This window comes from Triplophysa dalaica, chromosome 1 (assembly GCF_015846415.1).
Source record: "Triplophysa dalaica isolate WHDGS20190420 chromosome 1, ASM1584641v1, whole genome shotgun sequence".
Lineage (NCBI taxonomy): Eukaryota > Metazoa > Chordata > Actinopteri > Cypriniformes > Nemacheilidae > Triplophysa > Triplophysa dalaica.
The window spans coordinates 9,232,116-9,257,364 of record NC_079542.1 but is presented as its reverse complement, the minus strand read 5'-3'; the positions used below and the strand labels follow the sequence as shown (position 1 = coordinate 9,257,364).

The following is a 25,249-nucleotide window of genomic DNA, read 5'->3' as shown; positions in this document are numbered from 1 at the left end:
TCAGTTTGTTACATTCACGGATCCTAATACATTGTAGAATTATATTGCCTATATCTTTTCTTTTAATAACTGTACGGTTTTAGTTTATTTGACTACATATAAACCAAAATTGCTTACAATATATATAGAAAGTCCTTTTATATCCAGTCATGTTTTTTCTTTCTGTCGCTTACAGTTCAAACCCAACAATGGAACTATTGGTCACACTTCACGATTGTCTGTTTGGCAAATATTTTACCAATGAAAATATTGAAAAGAGCTTGTCAACTTAAACAACACAGTGTTTAATTATTTCAAACATACAGTTTTACCATATTCGAAAAGTAGTGTTTTTATACTTGACAGAGACAATATGGAACTTGTAATCTATCTTACTTCAGGGTTAAACAACCCAAACCCAACCTATCAACCTCAACATCACTGTACAACTGGCTTCATCTACACTAACCTTAATCGAGACAGCCAGGAAACCGAGGGTAGTGTGTTATGACTACTTCGCTGCCCCATCCGGAAGACCGCCAAGTCATGCAGGTTCACACTTTATAATAAATAAATTTTACGCTTTCTCTTTGAGTCAGCGCAGCTCCAGGGCCAAGCTTTTGTCATTTAAAAGGGATAGTAAACTCGGTCACAATTTATTCAGCCTCATGTCATTATTCAAAAGATGTTTTGAGAAATATGTGGTTTTCTGTCCATACAATGGACCAATGTTGTTTGGTTCCCAACGTTCTTAAAAATATTTTATTTTCTACAGAAGAAAGTCATACAGGTTTGAAATTACATAAGGGTGAATAAATGATGAACGTATTTTAATTTGGGGGTAAACTATCCCTTTAAGATTGGACTATTAAAATGTTCTTTTGGTCATTTCAGAAGAGGAGAACACCGTCACATTATTTTGATTAAAATAATGAAGATAGATTTCTTCTTTGAAATAACATGCACTAATGAATCATGCGTAATGAGAACAGATTCAACTAACACCAGGAACATGTATTAAAGAGTAAATGGGGTCAGCGGCTTTTGGTTCAAACAGAAATATGCAGGTTCCTCAAACAGCAGTGGCGAAGAGGAAGATCTGAAGCAGGGGCATCACCTTAAGGGTTGAGAGATCAGCCAGAACAGCCTGCGAGACAGAAATTGTAAGAATCAGACTACATGAGCAGACTTAGGGCATAGACATCACAGTAAGTATTCATGAGAGAGGCATCCATTAAGTTAGTCTGGCAATGAAAGCAATGGACACCTAGTCAAAGTAAAAGAATGCACGACCAGCAAGTCCTGTTTCACAAAATGGCATCCGCTGGCCTGCTTTGAAGCTACTCAAGAGCTTGCAAGGTGCTAAGAGTACATCCGACTCGCAGGAGCCATCCGGGCGGGGGCCTTCAGAAGGAATCAAGTGTTCCCAAGCTTCTGTCCTCTTGGAATTGGAAGCAAATAAATTTAGAGGTCCCTATCAGGTTAGCACATCTCCTCTAATGTTTCATGACTAGGCCAGGGCACTAAAAATACAAAGTGTTATGATACTTTCTCCAGTAGGGGCCAGGTGGTACATAAGCAAGCAAATACTGTCCAGCAGCATCTTTACAGCGCCTTGGGGCCCAGGCCTGTGCGTCACTGCAGATTACAGCCAGAATCAATGCCAGCAGGTCATATGCACTTTTACTACAGCTGTCAGTCACGCAGTTGTATGCGACAGCATCTGACAATGCAACCCTCTTAATTGCCACAGGATGCTGTATTAAAGATGGCAGTATGGAACTCCACCATAAATATTTATCTGTAATACAGTGTCAAATCAGAAAAAAAACATTATTTAATGTCGCTGTAAAACAGCATGATTTTACTTTCCCAGTGGAACACGAAAGCTCACTAAGGAAAAATGATATCAGTAAATAATGACTTCAATTTCAGTTTATCATATGGAGCTATAATATGGCTTCATAAGACTTAAAATATAAAATACGAGTCATATGGAACTCATACTGTTCTTATTTGTCGTTTTTAAAGTTTGACTGATGTGGTTGCATGGGAAATAGCCAACAGAGTATTCAAACTTCTTTTGTATTCCATGGACCAAAACAACAGCATACAACATTTCTAGGTAAACAGAAGTCATATATTATGATGACTCGTATTATAAAAAAGATGATATCTGACAAAAGTATTTGGATAGAATGCCTTTAGTTTTGACTGAGCAATATTGATTGAGTGTGAAACAGTCACACATGGCGTGCCTATAGTCACGCTTGTTCCCAGGGCCTTTGAGATCACATCTAAACATTTTAGGCGTGGGGGACTTGGTCTGCATTTAAAATTGACTATCCCAGCAATTTTAAAACATGTGCCTTGGCTGGACTGGGTTACTAGTGTTGGCTGCAAGACACTATTTCTGTATTCGTTAACACAGGCACACACAGACACGCGCTTGCAAATAACAACCTCGGCCGATGCCAGTGATGTCACTTCCATCAGGTTTTCAGCTCGGAAAGCAAAGACTGCAGCGGCCAGAACTGAAAGGAAAGTTAGATGGACACTTGTCAAATGCAGGAATGTGACGTGTATTCCATGTGAATAATATCCATTTCATCCTTTTTGATTCTTACAGAAGTGTGTGCTAACTTAGATTTAAAATAAAATGTAAATCATAAAAGTTTATGACTTGTTAACTGACTTGTTGATATATATGATTGTATATACTAGTTGTACGATTGTGTTTAACTAGTGACCTTAAACAATGAAGCATCAGGATGTTACCATTATCTTTAGATGAATAGTGACACATCAGGAAGAACTAACTCACCTGCCACTATCTCTAAGGAATCATATCCCAATATACGGTCCCATAACAATAAGAGCTGGTCGGTTGACAGGTATCCGGAGAAGGCCCGGACTATCCATTTAAACGCAATACGTAATCTAAAGAAGATACATAAATAAACACAGACAAAAAGGTATATTAAATCATACATGTTACCAAAATTCAATTTTAAATCCTTATCTTCAATAATCCTTATCCTCCTTCAATGAACGGATTCAGAAAATAATTGTGAGGCTGTATGTGTACAAGTTAGCCATTAGATGGGGCTGCACTGCTATACATCACACTGTGCAAAAACAACTTCCCACTTGTATCGAGAATGACTTGATAAACAACTGGAAGCTAAAGCAGCATAACTACTAGATGTTTATCAATAAAATAACATGCACATTAGTAAATTCAGACTTAAAGGGATAGTTTACCCAAAAAATATCAATTTAATCACCATAAGATTGTTCCAAACCTGTATAAATGTCTCTGTTCTACTAAACACAAGATATTTGGAAGAATGTCAGTAACCACATAGATCTCATCCCCCATTTACTGCCATAGTAGGGAAAATAAATACTCTGGGAGTTAATGGGGGATGAGATCATTTTGGTTACGGACATTATTCCGAACATTTCAAAGACATTTATAGAGGTTTGGAACAATCTGAGAGGGAGTAATTGATGACTTTTTCATGGGTGAACTTGTAGTAAAGGTGTTTAATGTGTTTAGTTACTCTTTGCTCCAGCATTTGTTTTCGGGTTGGTCAGAAGATACACCCTAGGTCACTTCCTTAATGTTAGTGTATGGATTTTGAATCGTCCAACAAGCAAACATCACAAAACAAATCACTTAGAAAACTAATAGCATACATCTCTAGCATAAATTCAGGACATACACAGCTTACATGTAACAATTTGAAAACTTGAATTAAATAACTGCTGCCCTAACAACCAATAACAAATAAGAAGACACATTTTAAATACTGTATAATGTCCACAATCAGATTGATTGCATAGGGCACTCTGTATTATCAACTCACGGTTGGGCTCCTATCTCTCGTAGGTGGTAGAAAAGCTGAGGCAGATGAGTCTGCAGTAATCTCTCAAACCGCAGGCACAGAGACACTAAACCCTAACAAACAACACATACATGTCAGTTAGATGAGATCAGAGAGTGTTATTCTCAGCAACAGACACAAAAACCTACAGATGTGCGGACAGACTTACAGACGGATGTGAGGAAATCGAGTGCAGTCTGAAGAAGTAGCGAATGTACATCTCTTTAAACACGCTGTACAGCTTGGATGGTTCATTATATAAGAAACACAGAGGGGCCACTGCAGAACAGAAATGCAAAATAGTCATTTTAAAATGTAGAGAGATTGTTGCACTTTAGATTATTAGTTATATTAAGCCCTACATGGTTTAGCTTCGCAGTATTTGAGCAAACTTCTATTGTATTACAGTCCTTCATGTGCATTACACTCGCATGCATCCTGTCAGTTGGTAATACCTAGAATTTCAAAATCATGTTCACGTGGAAGATCCTTTTCCTATCTAGCGCCTAAACTTTGTGCGTGCCGACCTGACACTACTTCACTACAAAATTTCAAATGCTATTAGATTATTAATGATAATCTTAAATCTATAATTAACCTTATTAGTATTTACTTTTTTATTTAGCGTTGTCGTGCAAGCACTGTCAAACTCGTGCAGATGCAGCAGCTTTTGCCAGAGGGGAACTGGAATCCCCAGGTTGGGCCTGGTTTCTCCTGAGGAATTTTTTCTAGTTTGGAGTTTTGGGTTCCACGTCAACGTTTGCATACTGTTTTGCACTATTTGCCTGGCTGAGGGGGCTGCTTTAGAATTCAGAAGTTTATATAATTAATATTGCATATAGAAATTAATAATCTGTTTAATATTTGACCTGTGTTTCTCTCTCCTTTATCTTAAATGTTTGCTTTCACTGTGAGTGAGTGCGTGCGTGCGTGTGTGTCCGTGTGTCTATGTCGATATGTGTGTAAATATGTTCGCATATTGTGTGTGTGGAGCGTATGTCTGTCTTCTGTGTTTTCACCTTTTTCTTGTTTTTGCAGGTATATAACTTTAGTTGTTTTGCTTATAGTCAATATGTCTCATGTACAGCTGCTTTGTAACAATAGAAATTGTAAAAAGCGCTATATAAATAAAGTTGAGCTGAGTCATATTCTTTATGCTTCAAACCTACCATACATCGAGAAGCCATGGAATGGAATGACACCTGTGAGACAAAGAGGATTGATATTCTTTCATTTACACTCACATGTATACATTCCTTAGACTTAAAGTCTAGAATCACCTAAAGGATTATTAGGAACTCCATACTAAAACAGTGTTTGACCCCCATTCGCCTTCAGAACTGCCTTAATTCTACGTGGCATTGATTCAACAAGGTGCTGAAAGCATTCTTTAGAAATGTTGGCCCATATTGATAGGATAGCATCTTGCAGTTGATGGAGATTTGTGGGATGCACGAAGCTCCCGTTCCACCACATCCCAAAGATGCTCTATTGGGTTGAGATCTGGTGACTGTGGGGGCCATTTTAGTACAGTGAACTCATTGTCATGTTCAAGATTTGAAATGATTCGAGCTTTGTGACATGGTGCATTATCCTGCTGAAAGTAGCCATCAGAGGATGGGTACATGGTGGTCATAAAGGGATGGACATGGTCAGAAACAATGCTCAGGTAGGCCGTGGCATTTAATTAATTTAATTTAATTTAAACGATGCCCAATTGGCACTAAGGGGCCTAAAGTGTGCCAAGAAAACATCCCCCACACCATTACACCACCACCATAATTGCAATAATGAGAAATTGAACAGGTGCTCCAAATAATCCTTTACGCGAGTGTATATATTTCAGTATGGGTATTGAACACATGACTGTGGTGTTATGAGTGCAATGCTCTAGCAAAAATAGCTGTTTATAAAATTGTTGTGCCAATAAGTAACGTATCACTCACACTAATGCACTAAGTGACTAAACTTAATGAGTATAAGGTGCATGCCAGGACATGTTGCCATGTAGATACATGTACTGTACAAGCTGCTTTCTCACCATTTGGAGGGTAAACCACAGAAAACTGCTCTGAGCCAGACTTGCCTAAAATAGAATGGCACTGTCTTAAAAGTAGCCAAGGGAGATATTTTAAAATGGCAATAAAGCTAAATATGTAAAGGTATTACTGTGGATGGAAGATTTAGGTGGTGTAGCGCTGTCATAGTTGAAGTGCTCAAGAACTGAAGTGTCTCGAGAGAAACAGAGCAAAACCTGAAGTAAAAACAAAACACAAATAAGTGCCAACATACACACACACACATTTCTATTGCACATTTTTTATCTTTAAAAGTGGCTAATTTCCTGGTACAATCATAGTTGAAGAGCGTGTTTAGAGCCTTAGCGTGGCAAGGTCTAAAAGCTGCGTTCTTTCTCTTCCACTCCAGATTCTTGTAATGGAAATGTAATTCATTTTAAAATAAAAGCATATATCTGCAGGTACATTTTTTCATGTTTCCAATGATAGATTTTCCCTCAGTATCTTGATTTATAATTATTGATTCCAATCTAATTCTGATTCTAACCGTACATGGTCAAATACCATCACAGAAACCTGAAAACAGATCATATCAACTGAGACAATGATATAATGTTTCTAACTTTTCATGGCTTTCAAAATGTGAGCATTTTTATATATGATATACTATAAAATGAAAATGTTACAAAAACTACATTTTCTTACTTCAAATATAAAAAGGAATGTTATTGTAACAGCATTCAAATAAAACAATATCACAACAAAAAGTCTCTGAAACTGTTAAACTGCTCCAAGAGTTCACACTAAACCAATATTGACAAGCAACCAGGCTTCTTTTATCACCTCACACCTGCAACCCACATGACAATTCCAAAGTGACGACATTCTATGCTCCCGAGAAATACAAACTACTTGGCTTATCTGTTAAATTTTATCAAAATTCGCAGAAAACACAGAGAAAAAACACCCCAGCAAAGAAGTCAAAGAAGTACACTAATGGTTGTCCAGGAGATACAGGCCAATGAAACCCGCTGCACCACCAAAGTGAATAACAGCTTTAAAAATCCTGAGTGCTCTATAGAGTCCTTCTCAAATTGCTAGCTTTTAAGACTAAATTGCTGATGTTGTTTGGAGCCATTAACGCTATCTGGGTTGATAAAGTATATTCTTTCCCAACGACCAAAATGTCTATAGCGGATGTTAAATATTGTTGAAGTCAACATTTTGACTTCAACAACAATTTTGCACAGAAATAAAAGTGAACATATACCCATGGGAAATAGTAAGGATCCTACAGTTTCCTAAGGAATGACCCACGAATTCCCACTGAATCGTGTCTTGTTTAGAAAGCCTATCTGTGAGACTACACAAACCAGTCCTCTCTGTATCTATCCAGATCTAGTAACATAAATCCAAAGAACATGGATTTGCATGGATAATGTTCTCACGATAGCCTACAGCGATATGTATACACAAAACTACATCAATGTCGTTTTGAAATTCTCGGGAATGTGTTTTGTTTAATGACTCAATAAGAAAAATTCTTGAAAGGTCGTCTTTAGCATGTGTTAGATAGAATTAGAGAATTGTAAGAGAATGGCATGCATTCACTCACCTGATATAAATAGTCCTCGAACACAAAGTAATAATCATCATTGCTTGCAGTCAGCTTCACGTCCTGAGAGGACAATACGTCTTTTTAATCAAAAACAGGTGCACTTGACTTTCTGTACTAAACGCTCCCTTGCTGGACTAAAGTACTGTGAAGTTTCTTTCATTAAATCTGTCCAGCGGCTAAATGTTTACAGAAAAGTAAAAAAATCGGTTTATCTCTATATAAAGTCCAGATTGCTTTTATAAACAGTTACCACATAAAAAAAGATTAAAGGTACAGTTCATCCAAAAATAAATAAATTCGGTCATCATTTACTCAAGTTCTAGTTCATAGTTTATTTTTCACATACAAACCATACATAGTATGACATGCAGTGAAATGCTTTTTCGACTGTCCGAATAGAGTAGAAAAAGAGATAGGAAAAGAAGGAAGGTTAAACTATATATAAACAATGTATAAATATATATAGTGTAGGGGAGTGGGGAAGTGTCAGTGTAAAAAGCAGGTGCTCACCCTCGAGTTGTTCTAAATTTGTATAAATTTTGTTGTTCTGACGAACACAGAGAAATATTTGGAAGAAAGCTTGTTACCAAACACTTCTTGGCCACCATTGACTACCAAAGTAGGAAAAATATAAATGGTAGTCAAGAGTGCCCCAGAACTGTTCGCTTTTCTACATTCTTCAAAATATCTTCTTTTGTGTTTAACAGAACAAATACGTCTATAAAGAACTGTTTGGTTACAAGCATTTTTCCAAATATCTGACTCTGTGCTCATCAGAACTAAGAAATGTATACAGATTTGGAAAACTTGAGGGTGAGTAAATGAAGAATATTTTTTTGAGTGAACTGTTCCCCTTAAAGGCACAAATGTTTATTAAAATGTTATGTTATACCATCCTTACCTTATAAATGAGGTTGTCCACCAGCAGGTCATGTTGTATGACTCTAGCCTTCAGCTGCTCATAATGTGTTAGGTCCTGTTTGAAATAAAAACAAAAAGTATTGACAAAAACTACACAAAGTGAAATTATATCTGCAAAGTAGAGCTGGATGATATATCTAAAATGTTTCGATGTTACAAAGTACCTTTCTGAATTTTGATGATGCTTAATATTTATTTTAATTATTATACTCACTAATTAAATGGATACATGTAAATCAAATGTTGCTCTGTTGTGCTATCACCCTTTGTTGCGATTGTCTTCTTGAACAACTTGTAAACGAAGGTATTTGACAGAAAAAAAAAAACATTTTACAGGGGATTCTTTTTCCACCACTTTGCTTCTTTCCACACCTGTGTCGCTTGCTTGCACGATTTGCAGTTCTTGCGAGACATGAATTAGGGAAGTGAAATTGCCTGTTGGTGCCAACTGTGACACATTAATCTTATCTTTCAACAATATACTGTACTTTGATGTCTTCAGCACAATTATTTTGACATCTTATATTTGATACGTCACCCAGTCCTACAGTCTGCTTCACTGAAACGTCCAATAAACAATGAATAAACGCACTGATCAAACTACCCCGGAAATCACAGCTAATTTCATTGTTATAAAAAACACAGAGCAATTAACTAATTGATATTGGAAGTGTAATTGCTGTAATGAAGCAGTTATCCAAGACCACGTGAATCTGAATAATTCTATAATGTTCTCATTGGGATCACTTTCTAAGAAGCGTCCGGTCTAAAACTGTACAAATGTCACTGAAGAAAAGAGAGATGAGCCGGCCTGGTCACTGTCTTCGAGACAGCTGCTTCATAAGCACTTTCGTAATTGTTCCGCCGAAAGCATTTCAATGTCTTCTGATCTCCTCTGTCATGCTATGGGCTCATGCCCCAAGAGTGAAGGATTACTGCGCTTGTTTAAAATGTGTCGCCACACACCAGGTGTTTGTCTTCTTGTTAACAGACAGTGAGGGTACGCTGTCCAGATGTCGATTTCATTGTTTTAATGGAGGTTCAAGAACAAATCAATCAGCTGGAAGACATTGTTTTAGGTTTAAAGATGGCAGCTATTAAACTCACTGAGTGAAGAATCACAGCGGGTACCTGCTCTGTCATTTGTGCCACACAAGTAGTTTAAAGCTAATTGTATTAAAGTCCACCTGTGGTGAAAATCAAGTTTATATTGTCGTTGACTCATTTATATGTCTATGTGGTGTTTTTAATATGCTTTAAGATACACCATATGCAGCCTATCATTGCCGAGTTTTTTTTTCTTGATGAAACTGAAGTTTACCAAAGACTCTCTGTTTATGACATCATAACCCTGTAACCAATCACGTTTACAGATTTGAGGCATGGATATGTAAGAATGGCGAAAGACTGGGCACTGAAACGATCGTTGCTGTTTCAGCTCTGCTTTTGCAACACAAGCATGTGCTCCTCACACGTCGAATGATGCATCTGTGTCCCTACAATCCAAGATCCGAGCTCAGATTCATGAATCTGCACATAATAGATGGAGCAAGGGCATAGCGTTACATTATAAGGTATATTTTAAGGTAAGGAAAAATTGTATCACAGGAAATAACCTGCATATGCTATTTATGCTGATAAAGAGCGGTTTTAAGTGATAAAATGATCGAATGTAGCAGGACTTATTTGAAGTCTCCATTACCTGTGGGGCAGGACATACTGAGGGGATCAAAATGAATAATATCAGCTTTGCCCTTTTACCGATCATGTTGACGGCTTTTCCTTTGATTCCTAATTCTTGCAAGTCACTTCGAAAGCATCTGCTAAACGACACATGTGGTACCCACATAGTAACACTTATACTGTACTATGCACAGCAAATGGAACATTTCTGTAATTAACGCATCTGATAAGCAAAAATAAATACCCATAAAATGTCGATTCTGGCACATGTACACAACAATTACCATAAATGTCAAATAAGCTACACAAATACTTTCAAATGTTTAAATGTAAGTAAATGTTTATGGTACGGTTTCATATTTCTGAGGATCTGTGTTTATGTAAGACTGTATTTTACCTCAGGATCGCTGTAAGAGTTCAGGATGAGAGTCCATAGTTGGGCTCTTAAACCTGTAGGGCATCCCTGCCTGCTGTACTGCTGAGCGGCTGCACTGTCCTGAGCACTCACCACTAAACAAACACAATACACACATTATTCACACCTTTCAGTATTCACTTCAGAGAGGCTCTTAAAACCTTAAACACAAATCCATACACTTTGTTTTTTTATAGTTTGTTGGCACAGGCCAAAAAGGCACTTAAAAGGCCCAGACATTATACAGGCTGTCATAACAACTCTTTCTGAATAGCAGCAAACACACTTTCGACACCTTTGGCCTGAATTAAACTTGAAAAATTATGAAAACTTAAGAAGCTTAAATGGCGAGCGTTGTGATTCATACCTTATCACTGATTTAGCTTAGGGTGTTTTTTCCCCCTTTAAGACTTACTAATAAATGTTCTGAAAAGAATAGTTCCCTAACAAATGCATCAAATATATAGCCTCTTTCTGACTAAAATGTTCTGGGTAACTGGAAGATGGCTTCATTTGATGTGAAATGACAGACATTAAACAAGTATTTTCCGAGCGATACAGGAATACTACACAAGCATATGTGTCACGATAAAAAGATAGAATGACAAAAAGTGTTTATTTTTACCTTTCTTTCCTACCCGAATGTGCTCGCTCTCAAACAAATCTGTGTTGAAACAGCCGAAAGATAACAAGGGATCAAATAAATGTACGAACACAGCATACAAAACAAATATTTCATAATGTGTAGTGAACCTTTCCTAGCATGACTGCCGCTATATTGATCTCTATAGCAACTAATGGCGAGTTCACACTGCATGATTTTGGCCCCGATTTTCAGTTGCCGACTTGTTTTGAGAAATCACAGACAAATTTCTGAAATCGTAGTTCACGCGAATGACTATCACGCATTGTGAATTATCAAAGACGCGATCTGAGAGAGTGGGCGACTGCTGTGTGAAATGAGTTCTTAATAAAAAAATACATCGGCGGTGACCTACAGCCAATGAGAAGGCAAGATATTAAAAAAATAAAACTAACACTAACCCTCTCTCTTGATCTCAACAGGTATAGGTCTAGCTTTTTTTGAAACCAGAAACTTTGCATTAGCACCTATTGCTCCATTATGACATATCGCTTATGCTCCCTAAACTCTTTGAAAGTCGCTTTGGATAAAACTAGGGATGCACCGAAATGAAAATTCTTTGCCGAAGCCGAATTTGATGTGAAATGCGTGATAATGCAAATAATACGGAATAACGTACTATTCTACTATATAATGTTCTTTTTGTTGCAATTTGGACATTTCTTTAGCCCTTTTTATCACATTACATTTATATAATTAATCAGAATATCCTTTTTATTTTTTTGTATTGCTTTTCAATAAAAATAGTAACACAGCTATTCAATTTAAAATATTTATTTAAAACAGACAATCAGAAAACTAAAGCACAATATAAGCTACAAATAAATTACGAAATATTTGGTCATCTTTTAATGGCCCTTCTTGAATAACCATAGGCCATAACTGTCTGCTAAAAGACTGTTACTGTATATTTATTAACTGTAAGTGCAAACAAGTGGATGAACCCACAACAAATGAAAGATGATTCATAAATATATAAGCAACTTTTTTTTTTTTTTGACACTTTAAAGTGTTTCCACACTGCCGACATGTTTACTGCTTTAGTCAAGCTCGCACACCTCTAACTAAACGCTCACGCACCACTTATACTACCACTGGTGGCTGCGTCATAGTTCGGTAAAAATTATTCAGCCATTAGCCAAATTCGGCCGAATATTTTCGCTGGCCGAACATTCGGTGCATCCTTCGATAAAAGCGTCTGCTAAATGTATATGTAAGATACAAGGCAAGATAACATCAGCAAGCATAGTTTCCAATGTTGCACGAGAACTCTGATATCACGTGTCACTTCTCGTTAGGGATGTAATGATTCACTCAGCTCACAATGCGATTCACGATTCTTATCTCACGTTGCGATTTAATCACGATTTTTTTTTTACGGAATGAGTTGAGGAAAATTTTAATTGAACAACCGCCCAGAACAAGATTAGGGACACACTAGTGAAACGTCTGTTTAGTATTGTTTACCAGCATGGTTCAAAAGACCATCTTAATCCCTTGACCACAGCTTGGAACAACTAGCGTCTGCTTTGCCCTTGTAATATGTTGTGACTTTTGTAAACCAAGGGTTGGATGCAAGGAGTGAATTATTACCTGGGGGAACATGTGTGTGATCGTCTATACCAAGTTGGCCATAAGTAAAACTGAGCTCTGGATACGTCTCCCTCTGCAACAAACACAGTTTACAAGTTATAATTATAAAAAGGTTTCCTTAACAATAGGGACAAGGTGGTTAAATATGTAGTGATTCTAGATTGTAACGCTTAAAAAGCAACAGATTAGATTTACATTTTGGCCAAAATCTTTCACTTTACGTTGTCAAAATATACAAGTATAGTCAAAAATGTGATATTAAAAACCATGATTATTGATATTGTGCTAATATAACACATAGCATAACATTGTAAATTATTAGGTGCCAGTATCAGGCAGACATGATTTATTTGGCAAACATTAAGGAATATTTTGACTGATATCATTATTTGTTTTTTATATTCACTTGCAAAATAAAGATATATTTGGTAATTGAATCGTTTTATGAATTGTTTTGGATATTGTGACAGCCCTGATTCACATAAATATTTTCAGGCATCTGAACTTTTATTTTAAAATAAAATCAGTTGCAAATCAGGACAGTGTTATTATTTAGACTCTTACATATCACGGTTTCTTTTAATTTTATTTACAGAAATAGTTGTACAGGTGGAGAAAAAGATTGGCTCACCAGTTGTGAAACGTCACAGACATTGAGGGAAACCTGGATTAATCCCCAGTGACTTCTGACAGTGACCTCTTCACTCCGGTCATTATTAGGGTTCCTTAAACCGATTAACACCTAGAGGAAAACCAATGTAATCTTTCATTATCATCTACATACATTAACAGAAATCAAATTAAATATGCTTGCATATGTTTAACAAAAACACAATATTTGTTTTCATTGGCACAAATGCGGGGAACAAAAAAATAAGACAAAATTCACATCAAATAGTAACATAACTTAATAAATTAACAAGTTTCTACAAACACCTCATCACCCTTAAACCTATCCAAGAACGCTACGATTTGGAAGTGTCTAGTTTCTTTTATTTCAGATTAACATGCAACGATAACTATTCGTCCACACTGTGTTTTTATTTTTGAAAGTGACTTATTTGTCAGATATGGTGACCCATACCCGAAATGTAACCTCTGAAATTAACCCATCCAGTGAGTAGTGAGCACACGCACAGCAAGTCGTCAACGTTCACCCGGAGCAGTGGGCAGTGCCATCTCCTGATTGGGTCAGTCATGTATGTAGGATGTGACATCCTTACAGCTCAAAAGAGACTACGAGAAGAGACTCTCTGTGTTTTTCGGTTTGGGTTTTCGGTTTGCAGGGGTTCGTTCATTCTCTCCACTCTCTCCTTAAATTTTGTTTTTCTTTTTGATCAGGTTCTATCCTTGCCACCTCTAGAAGGGTAGAACTATCTCTAAAGGATGGACTAGAAGAAGATTTCACCTTTGACCCCTAAGTTTGTGCCAGGCTGCGGCCTTGTCTTTCCAGATACAGATCATCTGCATAAAACTGGTTCTCTCTGATCACTTCCGGCCAAGATCAACTGGAGCCTCAACAAACTGCATTAGGTGACTTTCTTTTGACGGGCAACACATCAAAGTATCATAGTCTTATTAATGGGTGCATAGAGCATCATAAATCCTTTTAGCAAAAATGCTTTAAAAGTAAGAAACTGATGTTTTGTTCAGGCTATTGATCTGAATATCATATACTGCCAAAAATCCATGTTCTGTTCTTCTCTCAGATTCAACTTCAACCTTCTTCCAATGGTAAACTGTATGTGTGTGTTATATTAGTATATGTCTAGTCTAGGTAATAAAGTCCTGTTTTATGACGTTGTTTGTAGTTCATGCTCATAATTCGGAGTCCCTTAACATGCAGATTCATGCTACCTGCTTGTAATTAAAAATAAATGATGATCAATTATACTTATCTGGATCGAAGTACATGATTTGATTTTCCCAAATCATGTACTTCTATTATCTAGTATAATTGATCATGATCAACTGAATTCATCCCAATTTGGGCTGATATTTGTTTCCCTTACAAAGGGTGGTGGAGAATACATTGCTTATAATTGAACCTTGTTTAAATAGTACTGCTCCTAATTGAATCCCCTACACAGCAGCGCCTAGGGAGCAAGCGGGGGTAAGGTTCCTTGCTCAAAGCCACCTCAGTTGTTCCCCCGTCGACCCTGAGAATCGAACACCTTCTGGTCACGAGTGCGACTCTCTAATTATTAGGCCACGACTGCCCGTGACTATATTCTGTGGCACAACATTCATCCCTATGCAACATAACAATGTTTGATTCTATCTGATCATAAATCAAGATCAGCTCGTGCAAATCACTTATTCAACCTTTCAGTCAATTTTCACTCAAAAAGTAATTTAGATGAACATTTCCTGAAAGAATCGAATCAGCCGCTCATTTCCGGGCCTGTCTTTCTCAATTGGACCGGATGGTTTCAATAAACTCATTAGGTGGATTATGCAAGCAAGACTATACCCACCTCAAGGAAATCTTTGGGTGCATAAACAGGTCTGAATTTGCTTAGGTCTGCAATACAAAACAGAGATAAAAGTGCATGCAATTTTGAATTACAATGCAAATTAGTGTAATTGAAAAGCAGTGAGCAAGTAACAAAACAGAATGGCAATCAGAATCTTTCTTGTTAACTTCATCCCATACCCAGTCCATTAAATTAAGATCCATCTGTTACATGTATGCTTTGGACGGATGCGTTTATACAAAGCAACTTCAAGAACATTACATTTTTTGGTGCACACTATAGATATCCTTAAAGTGAAAACCTTTTGGTTTCAGAGGGACTTTAAATCACCACATATTTACAGAAAGTAAAGTTTCAAAGAAAACTCAGTGGGGTTTTTTCGAGTTTTGGTAATTGGGATGTGGTCCAGGAGTCTGGCCATGCTCTGGTTTCACAGAAAGGGCTGTTTATTCCAGTGTCCTGCACACCGCGGTAAATGTTATCATACAAACTGATAGCATTGTTATGGAGCTGGTATACTGCTCAGGGATTCTGTGTACGAGCCAAACGTCTACATGTAAACCTTCTGCAATGCACAAACGCACATACACTGAGATGTAACAGTAACCTCTAATACAGAACAAACTGGGAGGTCACCTGGTTCATCGGTTCCCATCTCGTTCCATTTTTTAGTGAGCTCTTTCTGCTCTGGGACCGGCCGCTATAAAACAGGAATACAAGAAAAATGATTAAAATACCTGCACTTCTCAAGTGTATGTGCAATTCAGATATTTTCATGTTTACCTTTCGTGACAGTGGGATTCCTAATTCTGTACACATACTGTTCAAACTCTTCATGATTCTCTTCTCCCAGCCGGCCTACAACACACACAAATAATCTGTCATTTCTACATGTGAGTTTACAAAGAGAAAGGTGTGAGGGCAAAGAGAAAGAAGACAAACTGAGACAGACAGTGTAATAAAGAGACGGTGGGCTTAACCTGGGCTTTGCGCATATATGCCAAGGGCTCTTTGGTGTGTTCGGGAGGGGCTCGTGGATGCCCATGAGGAGGAAGACTATGGCAAACAAACACATCCGCAACACACAGGACAGTTACATACACACTGAATTATACTAGTTAAAGCTCTGTATATACCTAAACAATAGTCAAAATTATTACATGTATATCAATTATTACAACCTATACATTTTGTTTGAAATCATGCATATACTTTGCTGTCTTCGGCATCTTAATTCCAGATACACATCTTAATGCAACTTCAATATGATAGCATTTTAGAGAAATTATACTGCAACAGTTTGGGGAAGGCACTTTTCTCTTACATGACATCTGCAATGTGCACAACATGATGCTCATATAGAGAGATGATTTTTGTGACTGAAAATCCCTGCATTCATGTTCCAACACATAAGGAAATAGCGAAATAAATCCCCCTATTAATAAAATAATTATTAAATTAAGCGTGTTGAGAAAATATTTATATGCTCTCCTACTTGTAAATCACTTTGGATAAAAGCGTCTGCCAAATGAATAAGTGTAAATGCCCAAGAAGCACATATTTGTGTAGTGTTTGGGCGTGCACTTATGTTTGGCTATACAGTTTCTATTTGCTTCTGCCACTTTCAAAACATTGACATAAGATAGACCTTCCCATTCATGTCTACAAAAAAAGACATTTACTAGGAAACTTGTACCTCAAAACCTTTGGCTGTGACCCAAGGCAGATTAATCTCTACTTTTTCATTCATTTGATCAAACTTCACAACAACAATTGCCCCCAAAAAATTAACTAACTTCAGGGGTCATATGCTTTAGGATTTTTCTCATGTGTACTGTAAAAATTTCCATCTTAAAAGGTTTTACAGACTTTCATCTATAGAAGCGATTTGTCCTGTTGATTAGACACTCCTGTCAGTATTTGGACCTGGATTGTTTTAGGATTCATCAATTCGATCCGTCTCTTGTCTTGTTTACATTTTGCAAAACGGAGTTCCACAGTTCCTGCCATGACTGTTTAAACACTTAAAGCGGAAGAAGGAACATTCTAGACACTTAAATGAATGTGTCTGAGAGAGCAGATTTATCTTTTGAAATCAGGATTACACATAAATACAGACATTTTGGCCTAATACAAAAAAGTACACTAGAAGAAGCTAAGACGATTGCAATACACTTCGAATAATAAAACATGACCCACTTACATGTGCAATTCTCTGTAAACTGCATTTTGCAATTTTCTCTCCCAGCCTGGATGAATGCAAAGAATTCATCAGTGACACAACAGCAAGAAACTATGAATCAAATCACTAGTGACAATAAGAAAACATTATATTACTATTGTTGATTATGTATGCATGTGTAATTTCCATGCATTAAAAATGTATATGTGTGTATGGATAGATGACTAATAAACCGTGCATGTGTCCTTTAGGAAATTAGGAATTTTGGAGAAAGAATAACCTTGAAGATGAATCTCTTATTTATCAATAAATATTAATATTATAAAATTGTATAGTATTACCATATTGTTTTCTACATATTTGCCGTCACACCATAGGACACACATTACGGTTTATTTGACAACTTTACACTACTTTTTGTGACGTTTGAAATTACGTCATGATGTGACGTCATACCTGACGCTTTTAACCATCTCCGCACGTCATCTTTAAGTGATTCTAATTTTATTTCCGGTCTGTGCAAACATTCCTAAAAATAAGAACACACTTAACACAACTTCACCCACAGAATACGCATGCTGGCATAAGTGTAGCTGCAGCGACCGTATTTGGTGTTGCACATACTGCAGTGTCGGTTAGCTGTAGCCACTCACTTTTGCCTGTTTCTCCAGCTGAGAGTGTAAATGAGTCCCTTTGAGTCGCTGTACTACTTGTGCGATAGTGACAGACGGATCTGAACCCTCGTCCATCATTATCACACTCTGAAGTTCTTCTGTCAACGTGATGTTCAGGTCCTACTCATCTGTTACTAGCGCAGCATCACGCCTGTATCCATGCAAACGGCAACAACAAACCCTTCCGGAAACACGAGCCTGAACACAAGGTTCCTCTTAGAGTCAAACTCAGAGAGCAAATATAATTCAGTTTAATGTTGAAAATGATCGATTTAACATTGATTCGATGTTAAATAAATTATTTTTGCTATCTGTGAAAATATTTTGCTATCGAGTTTTGTATCGTAATCTTACAACATAACGAATACAAATAAATGTCATTTGTAAAAGACTTGCAATGACATTTTCTTTTTACATTCCTGATGAAAAGTCATTCTAAGGCTTTATTTTTTCATACGAATCAATGAAAAGTTTATAAACAGGTCACCAGCTCACAATACTAAGCATTTATGCAGCTGGGATGTCACTTTAGTTGTCTTTCTGTGTGGCTGTGTAAGAAAGCAACTTCATTCTTAATAATTTGCTCATTTAATCAGATTTAACCTAAACATGTAAAGACATGAACAAAAAGCAGATTTGCAGGAAGTGGATGAATGCCTGAATGACCACTGAAGGATACTTACAGTATGTAGGCTATACACATTAGCCTACGAAACCTGTGTTTTCTGTGTAAAAAACCTACCAACTATAACTTATGTTTTACTACTAATGTCATGGTGTAGCCTGTTAACTGTCACCCGTTCCGTATACGGGACACCTACGTTTGTGTCAATATTGTGCACGTAATTTCTAATCGAATCATGACAAAATATAATTGGAAAGGTCAAGAATTCAGATTTCTTTGGTATTTTTTAAAAACAATTTATGTAGGGAGAGTAATTGATTTTTTTATAAAGAGTGTGCTTACATTTTTGTTATTCTTTTGCGACCCTTATTTTTTAATCAAAGAAAACCATAAACTTTTTGTATTTATTTTTTACGATAAACCTAACAACATACCTTTATTTTTGTGTGTGTGTGTGTGATTTTTTTTGGAATAATCAGCTACTTTTCTTTTTTCAAACGAGACCAACCGTCTGTATTCCAAAGAATTCATGAGTTACCGCCATTTTAGTTTCAACATACGTTTTTATGTGTAGGCTCAAAAAGCTCAGACCGTTAACAGGCTTTAAACCTTTTACATTTACTCTTAAACTTTTACAATTTATACAAAATGCATTAGTAGACAAAGCTCTGCAAATGGCAACAAACAACCCACTCTTAAAAAGCAACGAATATTGATTTGAGATGACAAATTAAAGATGATAACAGGTGCTTTGCGGTTTTTGATGCAATGCTCAAGTCTTTCTTGCCAAACAAGTAGGCCTAAACAGGTTATTGCCCTTGGGTGAAATCCAGTGAACTTTCCTCTGCATTGTTCAGTTGTATACATTATAATATGATCAGCTACCATGGTTATTTTATTCATTCAAAGTACTGTATTAATATTTCTAAGTGGTTCAAGTGTTCTTGTCATGTTGCAGGAGATCAAGCACAAGCAGTCATGGGATTCACAAAAATTCAACACAGGCTCAAAGTATCACTTCGTTTGCAAATATTTTCCTTTAAATATACACACATTTACACACATATACACACAGTAATAGGGTTTAAAGTTATGCTACACAAGTTACGTAAATGTTTAAAAGCACTTTATGTCTAGGTTAAGTGTGCAGGTCATTTTCCGGATGTTTTGCTTTCTCTGTCTCTTCAATTCTATAAAGCAGGCTGTTGGAGATCCCTGCGTGCTTGTTTCAGTGAGTGATCAATAAACAACACTAAAATGGCCCTTAAAATGTCTCTCTCTCTATCTCTCTCTTTCTCTCTCTCATAAAACTTATGAAGTCAGGATAAAAGAGTAAAGACCAAGATCAACATTTCTTGTAAAATAGGAAAGAATTCATTACAATATTAAATTTAAAGTGCTTGAAAGGACCCTCTAATGGAGTCATAGTTACGCAGGTGTGTGTTTGAGAAAGAAAGTGAGAATGAAGTCAAGGCGGGGTCTGTGGATCTCTGATGGACACATGAACACTGCTCAAGTGCATTCGTCTACTTCTCAACTCATGAGCATGCAGCTTCATGCATATGCTGCAAGTAGCCTATTGTTTTTCTTACTTTTTAAGATCGTTTATTTCATCGTGACACTTTAAACAGCTTAATTCACGCTAAACACTAAACTATTCCGTAAATGTTGTAATTTAGAAGAGATGTCGTTATGATTTAACCTACAGTCATGTAGTTATTTTATTAGAGAGCGCAGCTGCGTATTATGGCACAGTGAGTGTTGCTCTAACCTGCAAGAGAGGAACTTCTGGATAGAAATCTTTATATTATACCATCGAGAAAAGCTATCAGAAAAATACAAACCATGGAGACTTACACAATTCAGGACATGGTTATCAACACGACTGATATTTTTAAACTATTGTGTGGATTGGGAATCGGCAATGCGTCGGACTGCAAAAATGACAGTGACAGAACAGCAGAACCAAAAGGTAAGAGCTGTTTTATTTGGGGTTTTAATTGATTTTAAGAAAGAAACAGTCAAAAAATGTTTGCGCAATTGTTTATGCTGACCAACTTGTGTTTACATACGGCATGTGAACGAGCGTGTGTAGACAATAATTTTTTAAAATCAAACGTTAGTTACAGTAGACTAAGTAAATGCACTGAGAGGAACCAACACTGAAAAATTGATACGAACTATCACATTGTCAAAAATATTGTTCACCTTGTAATGCGTAATGTTAGTTAGAATTGTTAAGTGTAACCGAATACATATTTCGCATGTTAAATAATAGTTATTTTCTCCTTTAAATCTCAGATATAAACCATACAGTGCGGATTGCGCTGTATATCTTTATCTTCCTGCTGAGTTTCATAGGGAATAGTTTGATCATTGCTGTGCTCGTGCGCAACCGGAGGATGAGGACAGTCACCAATCTGTTCCTGCTCTCTCTGGCGGTCAGTGACCTCATGTTGTGTCTCTTCTGCATGCCCTTCACTCTCATCCCAAACATCATGAAGGACTTCATCTTCGGCAAAGGCATGTGTAAAGTGGCCACGTATTTTATGGGTGAGTCAACTTTCAGTTTAGGAGACACTGCACTTCAGTAGTGGAACTTTTGGCATCTTCTTCACATTGCAGAATTGCTCTTGATGTATTTCCTTCCTCTTCAAAAATGACCATGGTAACCATAGTTTTAATTCATTACATGATATAAAGAAGTTGTCTTATATAGTCTTAATCATTTTGTAACATTTTGATGGTAGTGCCTAATGAAAAAAACAATAACTTTTTTCCAGTTTATTCATTTATGCTGACGATTCAGTTGTGTGATGTGATTGCGTGCTGTGTGCACAAAAACGTTTTTGGAGAATAAGCTAATAATTGTACAAACAAATAATTTCCCTTATGAAAATCAACCGTTGTTTTACTATAGGAAAAATATAATATTTTTGGAAGATTGCTTACCATTTTTATACCATAGTTTTAATGCAAATATCATGGTCGAACTTTAGGGTTAGTAATACAAAAGCAATTTTGTGTTTAATATGGTTTTACTTCTTTAAACTTAAAGTGACATGAGCTATTTATAGCCATGTTGATCTCACGCCTTGATATTTATTCTTCAGTAATTGTTCAGCATAAATCATTTAAATTATTTTTAATAAAGAAAAAACTGAAAAAAGACTTGTTGACAGTAACATAAGTTTTTGTTCAATTTCATGAAAACATGTTTGGTGACCATGTAGCCAATAGAGGCAAAACGATACAGATCCTTCCAAAAAGCAAAATAATTATATTCCAGCTGAAATTGTTTTTTAAAGTAATTGTTTTAGCGAGTCAGAACAGGTTGTCTGCACTAGAAAGATCACAGTACTGTATACGCTTTGGCAACCTGGATCAGGCCTCACACTCGTTTTTTTTTAAGAAAGTCTTTACAAATCATGGATTGGCACATCCTTTGTAAATTCTGTGGAACATCTTTAAATTTAAAGTGACATGATTTATACACGATCTCACGCTTGCAATTTATCACATAGTAGCAACTGTTCAATAGTGATTTCAGACCTCATGTGTATAATATCTTATGTTTGATGGGTCACCGTGTTAACTGTCTTTGCATTGTGCTCGGGCTATTATGTCATACTGTATGTACACGATAAAGCTGTGTGTGTATTTTAACATTCATACAAAACTGATTATAATTTGGATAGTGCAAAAAGACTTCAGTTCTTTCCTGTTCTTTAGTTCTTTTAGGTTCTTTCCTGTAGCTCAGTGGTAAGGTTATGGGTTTGATCCCAGGGGATTGCACATACTTAGAAACAAATGTATAGGATAATGCAATGTAAGTCGCTTTGGATAAAAGCGTCTGCCAAATGCATAATTGTAAATGTAATTTAACTCAGTGCCTTACGAGTCCAGAGGATGCATTGTTAAGCCATTAAAGTGCCAAAAGCCATTACCTTCACAAACAAGTAATACCTGTGTTATCTAAGCCTTAGATTGTTATGAAGTGTTTCTGCCTTTGTAAGTGGAGGCAGATGTTTCCATGTTTTGTTTACTGTTGCTTACATATAACTTATACTTCATGTCTCCTTAGGACCAGTAACAAGCCAATATTTATTTCCGTATGTACAATTTAGTTCTGTGTGTACAATTCCCAGGTATTTCAGTGAGCGTGTCCACATTCAACCTCGTGGCTATTTCTTTGGAACGCTACAGTGCCATCTGCAACCCCTTTACTTCTCGTACCTGGCAGACCAAGTCGCACGCAGCCAAAGTCATCACAGCCACTTGGGTCGTGTCTTTTCTGCTCATGCTGCCTTACCCGATAGGCAGCACGCTTGTGCCCTTCATGCGCAGTGACAACAGCACTGGAAACATGTGCCGCTTGGTTTGGCCCAGAGATGTCATGCAAACCTGGTGAGAATCATATACGGTTTTGAATTCAATGAGGGTTAGTAAATAATAAATAATAGAAAGGTATTTGGTCGAGTTAAACACTACCTTTAAATGTTTGCACAAACAATATTGCAGATGCACTCGAATGCATATTTTTTTTGTCTTGTTTGGCTTTGCCACTGACCTTTCTGAGGCTTTTTAGGTCTGTTTTACTGTTGCTGATTCTCTTTCTTCTACCTGGAATCATAATGATGACAGCATATGGCCTCACCTCAATTGAACTCTACAGGGGAATCAAATTTGAAATGGCAAACAGGAAGTCAAACAGAGGTATCTCTGACTTTCCAACCATTACAGTACATTTTAATGGTGGCATTTTGGTGCCACGGTAAGATAAAAAGTCATAAAGGTAATTTTATGAGATTTAAAGTGATAGTTGAGGAATGAACATTCTGTCATCATTTACTCACACTCATGTCATTCCAAACCTGTATGACTTTCTTTCTTCTGCAGAACACAAACGAAAATATTTGGAAGAAAGTTGGTAACCAAACAACAGCGGTACCGCCATTGTTGGGTGACCAACATTCTTCAAAATATTTATTTTTTGTGTTTTGCAGAAGAAAGAAGTTGTGTAAATAATGGCAGAATTTTCATTTTTGGGTGAACTTTTCCTTTAAATGTGTATTATTTCATAAACATAATTAGTACTTCAGGGCAATTATCAATAATAATTTCTTTATTTTTGAAAAAGATCTTTTTTTCAAAAATCCTTAAAACTGTGACTTTTCTTTTCAGTTCTTTACTGTCCTAAAATGACATATTACATTTCAGTTGTTGAGCTGCTGTATAAATATATAATAAAATCATGTCATTTGATCTTTACTTTGCTCTTTAGAAAACAGCACTACCAGCTTGAAAAAAGGTGACGGCGATGGCTGCTACCTCCAGCCGTCTAAGAGAAAACGCTCTGACCCGTCGACCCCCAGCTTGAGGGACACAAAACCTAAAGTTGGCAGAGTTAGCAGCAACAGCTCTACGGGAAACCTCATGGCCAAAAAACGTGTCATCCGCATGCTGCTGGTGATCGTAGGCCTCTTCTTCCTCTGCTGGACGCCCATCTTTGTCGTCAATGCTTGGCGGGCGTTTGACAGACGTTCAGCTGACCGTCTTCTCTCTGGAACCCCCATATCCTTCATCCACTTGCTGTCCTACACCTCCGCCTGCGTCAACCCTATAGTCTACTGTTTTATGAACAAGCGCTTCAGACAAGGTGTGTTGTTGACTTTCAACTGTTGCAGAGCCGAACCTGAGGATTTGAGCAGGGCAAGCAGTCGTCGAAGCGTTGTAGGAGCTGGAGGTCTTGGAACGCAGTTTGGAACAGGAGGGAGTGGTGGGACCGGACAGACTGATGGAAACACACAAACCTGTGGCACGCTTACCAGACTAACCGACGACAGTCTTCGTGGGTCTGCGCAAGCATAAAGAAAACAACCGGCAATGACCACAGCTTTACAAGCCTGAAAAAAAATCAAGAGTAGGAAAACTTTCCAAGAACTTGATTTTGAATAGTCTAAAAAATATATGTTCTCAGTAACAAAACATCAATGACAAATGAGACATGCTCTTGACAAACTAGTTTATATAGGCTAGTCTAGAGTCTTCAGGTTTTTATAGCTAAACAAATGACCATTTCCCTGCCTGCTAACTGAATCTAGACTTGCTATATACAGTCAATGACAAGTGAGAACTCCAACATGCAGACAATGGCTGCCAATAGCACTGAAATGCTGACAGAATCCAGTGCTTATTTTATAGACATGTCACAGTTAAATAAACAGAGACGTTGAATGGAACAGGACTGTTTCCTTGAGAAAGACTTCAGTCCCCATTAGGACTTTTGACTTATAAACGTTGGGCTTTACAATATGACTTTATGGCTCGTCTTGGCTCTACGATTGTCTGGCCCACCTTTCATTCCTTCATTCTTGTACTTTTTATTTCTGTGTGGCACGGACAATACACGGTAAAATGAAAGGGACAGTTTACTCAAATATGAAAATTGACATTTTCATACATTATTTACTCACCTCCATGTTATTGCATACTCAAATGACTTTCATTGTTCTGAATGCAAACAGAAAA

General features: G+C 37.0%; 2 protein-coding genes across 3 annotated transcripts; one reads left to right on the top strand and one right to left on the bottom strand.

Annotated features, from left to right (window-relative positions):
• Window positions 1-215: 215 nt before the first annotated feature.
• Window positions 216-18,252, bottom strand: tbc1d19 (TBC1 domain family, member 19). Of its 2 annotated transcripts, XM_056757322.1 has the most exons (21): window positions 18,073-18,252; window positions 17,876-17,948; window positions 17,441-17,486; window positions 16,218-16,293; window positions 16,021-16,095; window positions 15,874-15,937; window positions 15,238-15,284; window positions 13,392-13,502; window positions 12,761-12,833; window positions 11,150-11,188; window positions 10,507-10,619; window positions 8,407-8,481; window positions 7,503-7,565; window positions 6,039-6,123; window positions 5,911-5,955; window positions 5,039-5,071; window positions 4,039-4,148; window positions 3,852-3,943; window positions 2,804-2,919; window positions 2,443-2,513; window positions 218-1,126 (listed from the first exon to the last, which is right to left on the bottom strand). In XM_056757322.1, exons 1-21 carry the CDS (start codon window positions 18,169-18,171, stop codon window positions 1,052-1,054), a joined length of 1,581 nt encoding a protein of 526 aa, XP_056613300.1. In that variant the 5' UTR covers window positions 18,172-18,252; the 3' UTR covers window positions 218-1,051. The 2 variants fall into 2 exon arrangements, with proteins under 2 accessions (XP_056613307.1, XP_056613300.1); XM_056757329.1 differs by lacking the exon at window positions 11,150-11,188 and having other exon boundaries at window positions 216-1,126.
• Window positions 18,253-20,516: 2,264 nt separating this feature from the next.
• Window positions 20,517-24,780, top strand: cckar (cholecystokinin A receptor). The gene is made up of 5 exons (XM_056752036.1): window positions 20,517-20,690; window positions 21,020-21,271; window positions 22,867-23,125; window positions 23,307-23,434; window positions 24,003-24,780. Exons 1-5 carry the CDS (start codon window positions 20,564-20,566, stop codon window positions 24,587-24,589), a joined length of 1,353 nt encoding a protein of 450 aa, XP_056608014.1. The 5' UTR covers window positions 20,517-20,563; the 3' UTR covers window positions 24,590-24,780.
• The last annotated feature ends 469 nt before the right edge of the window (window positions 24,781-25,249 follow it).

Coding starts and splice junctions, on each gene's coding strand:
- tbc1d19 (XM_056757322.1), bottom strand. CDS start 18,171: ATGATGGACGAGGGTTCAGATCCGTCTGTCACTATCGCACAAGTAGTA. Junction 15,285..15,873: donor GATGGGAACCGATGAACCAG/GTGACCTCCCAG, acceptor TTTGTATTGCAG/ACCTAAGCAAATTCAGACCT. Junction 11,189..12,760: donor TCACACACATGTTCCCCCAG/GTAATAATTCAC, acceptor GTTTCAACACAG/ATTTGTTTGAGAGCGAGCAC.
- cckar (XM_056752036.1), top strand. CDS start 20,564: ATGGAGACTTACACAATTCAGGACATGGTTATCAACACGACTGATATT. Junction 20,691..21,019: donor CAGAACAGCAGAACCAAAAG/GTAAGAGCTGTT, acceptor TTTAAATCTCAG/ATATAAACCATACAGTGCGG. Junction 23,435..24,002: donor AAACAGGAAGTCAAACAGAG/GTATCTCTGACT, acceptor TTTGCTCTTTAG/AAAACAGCACTACCAGCTTG.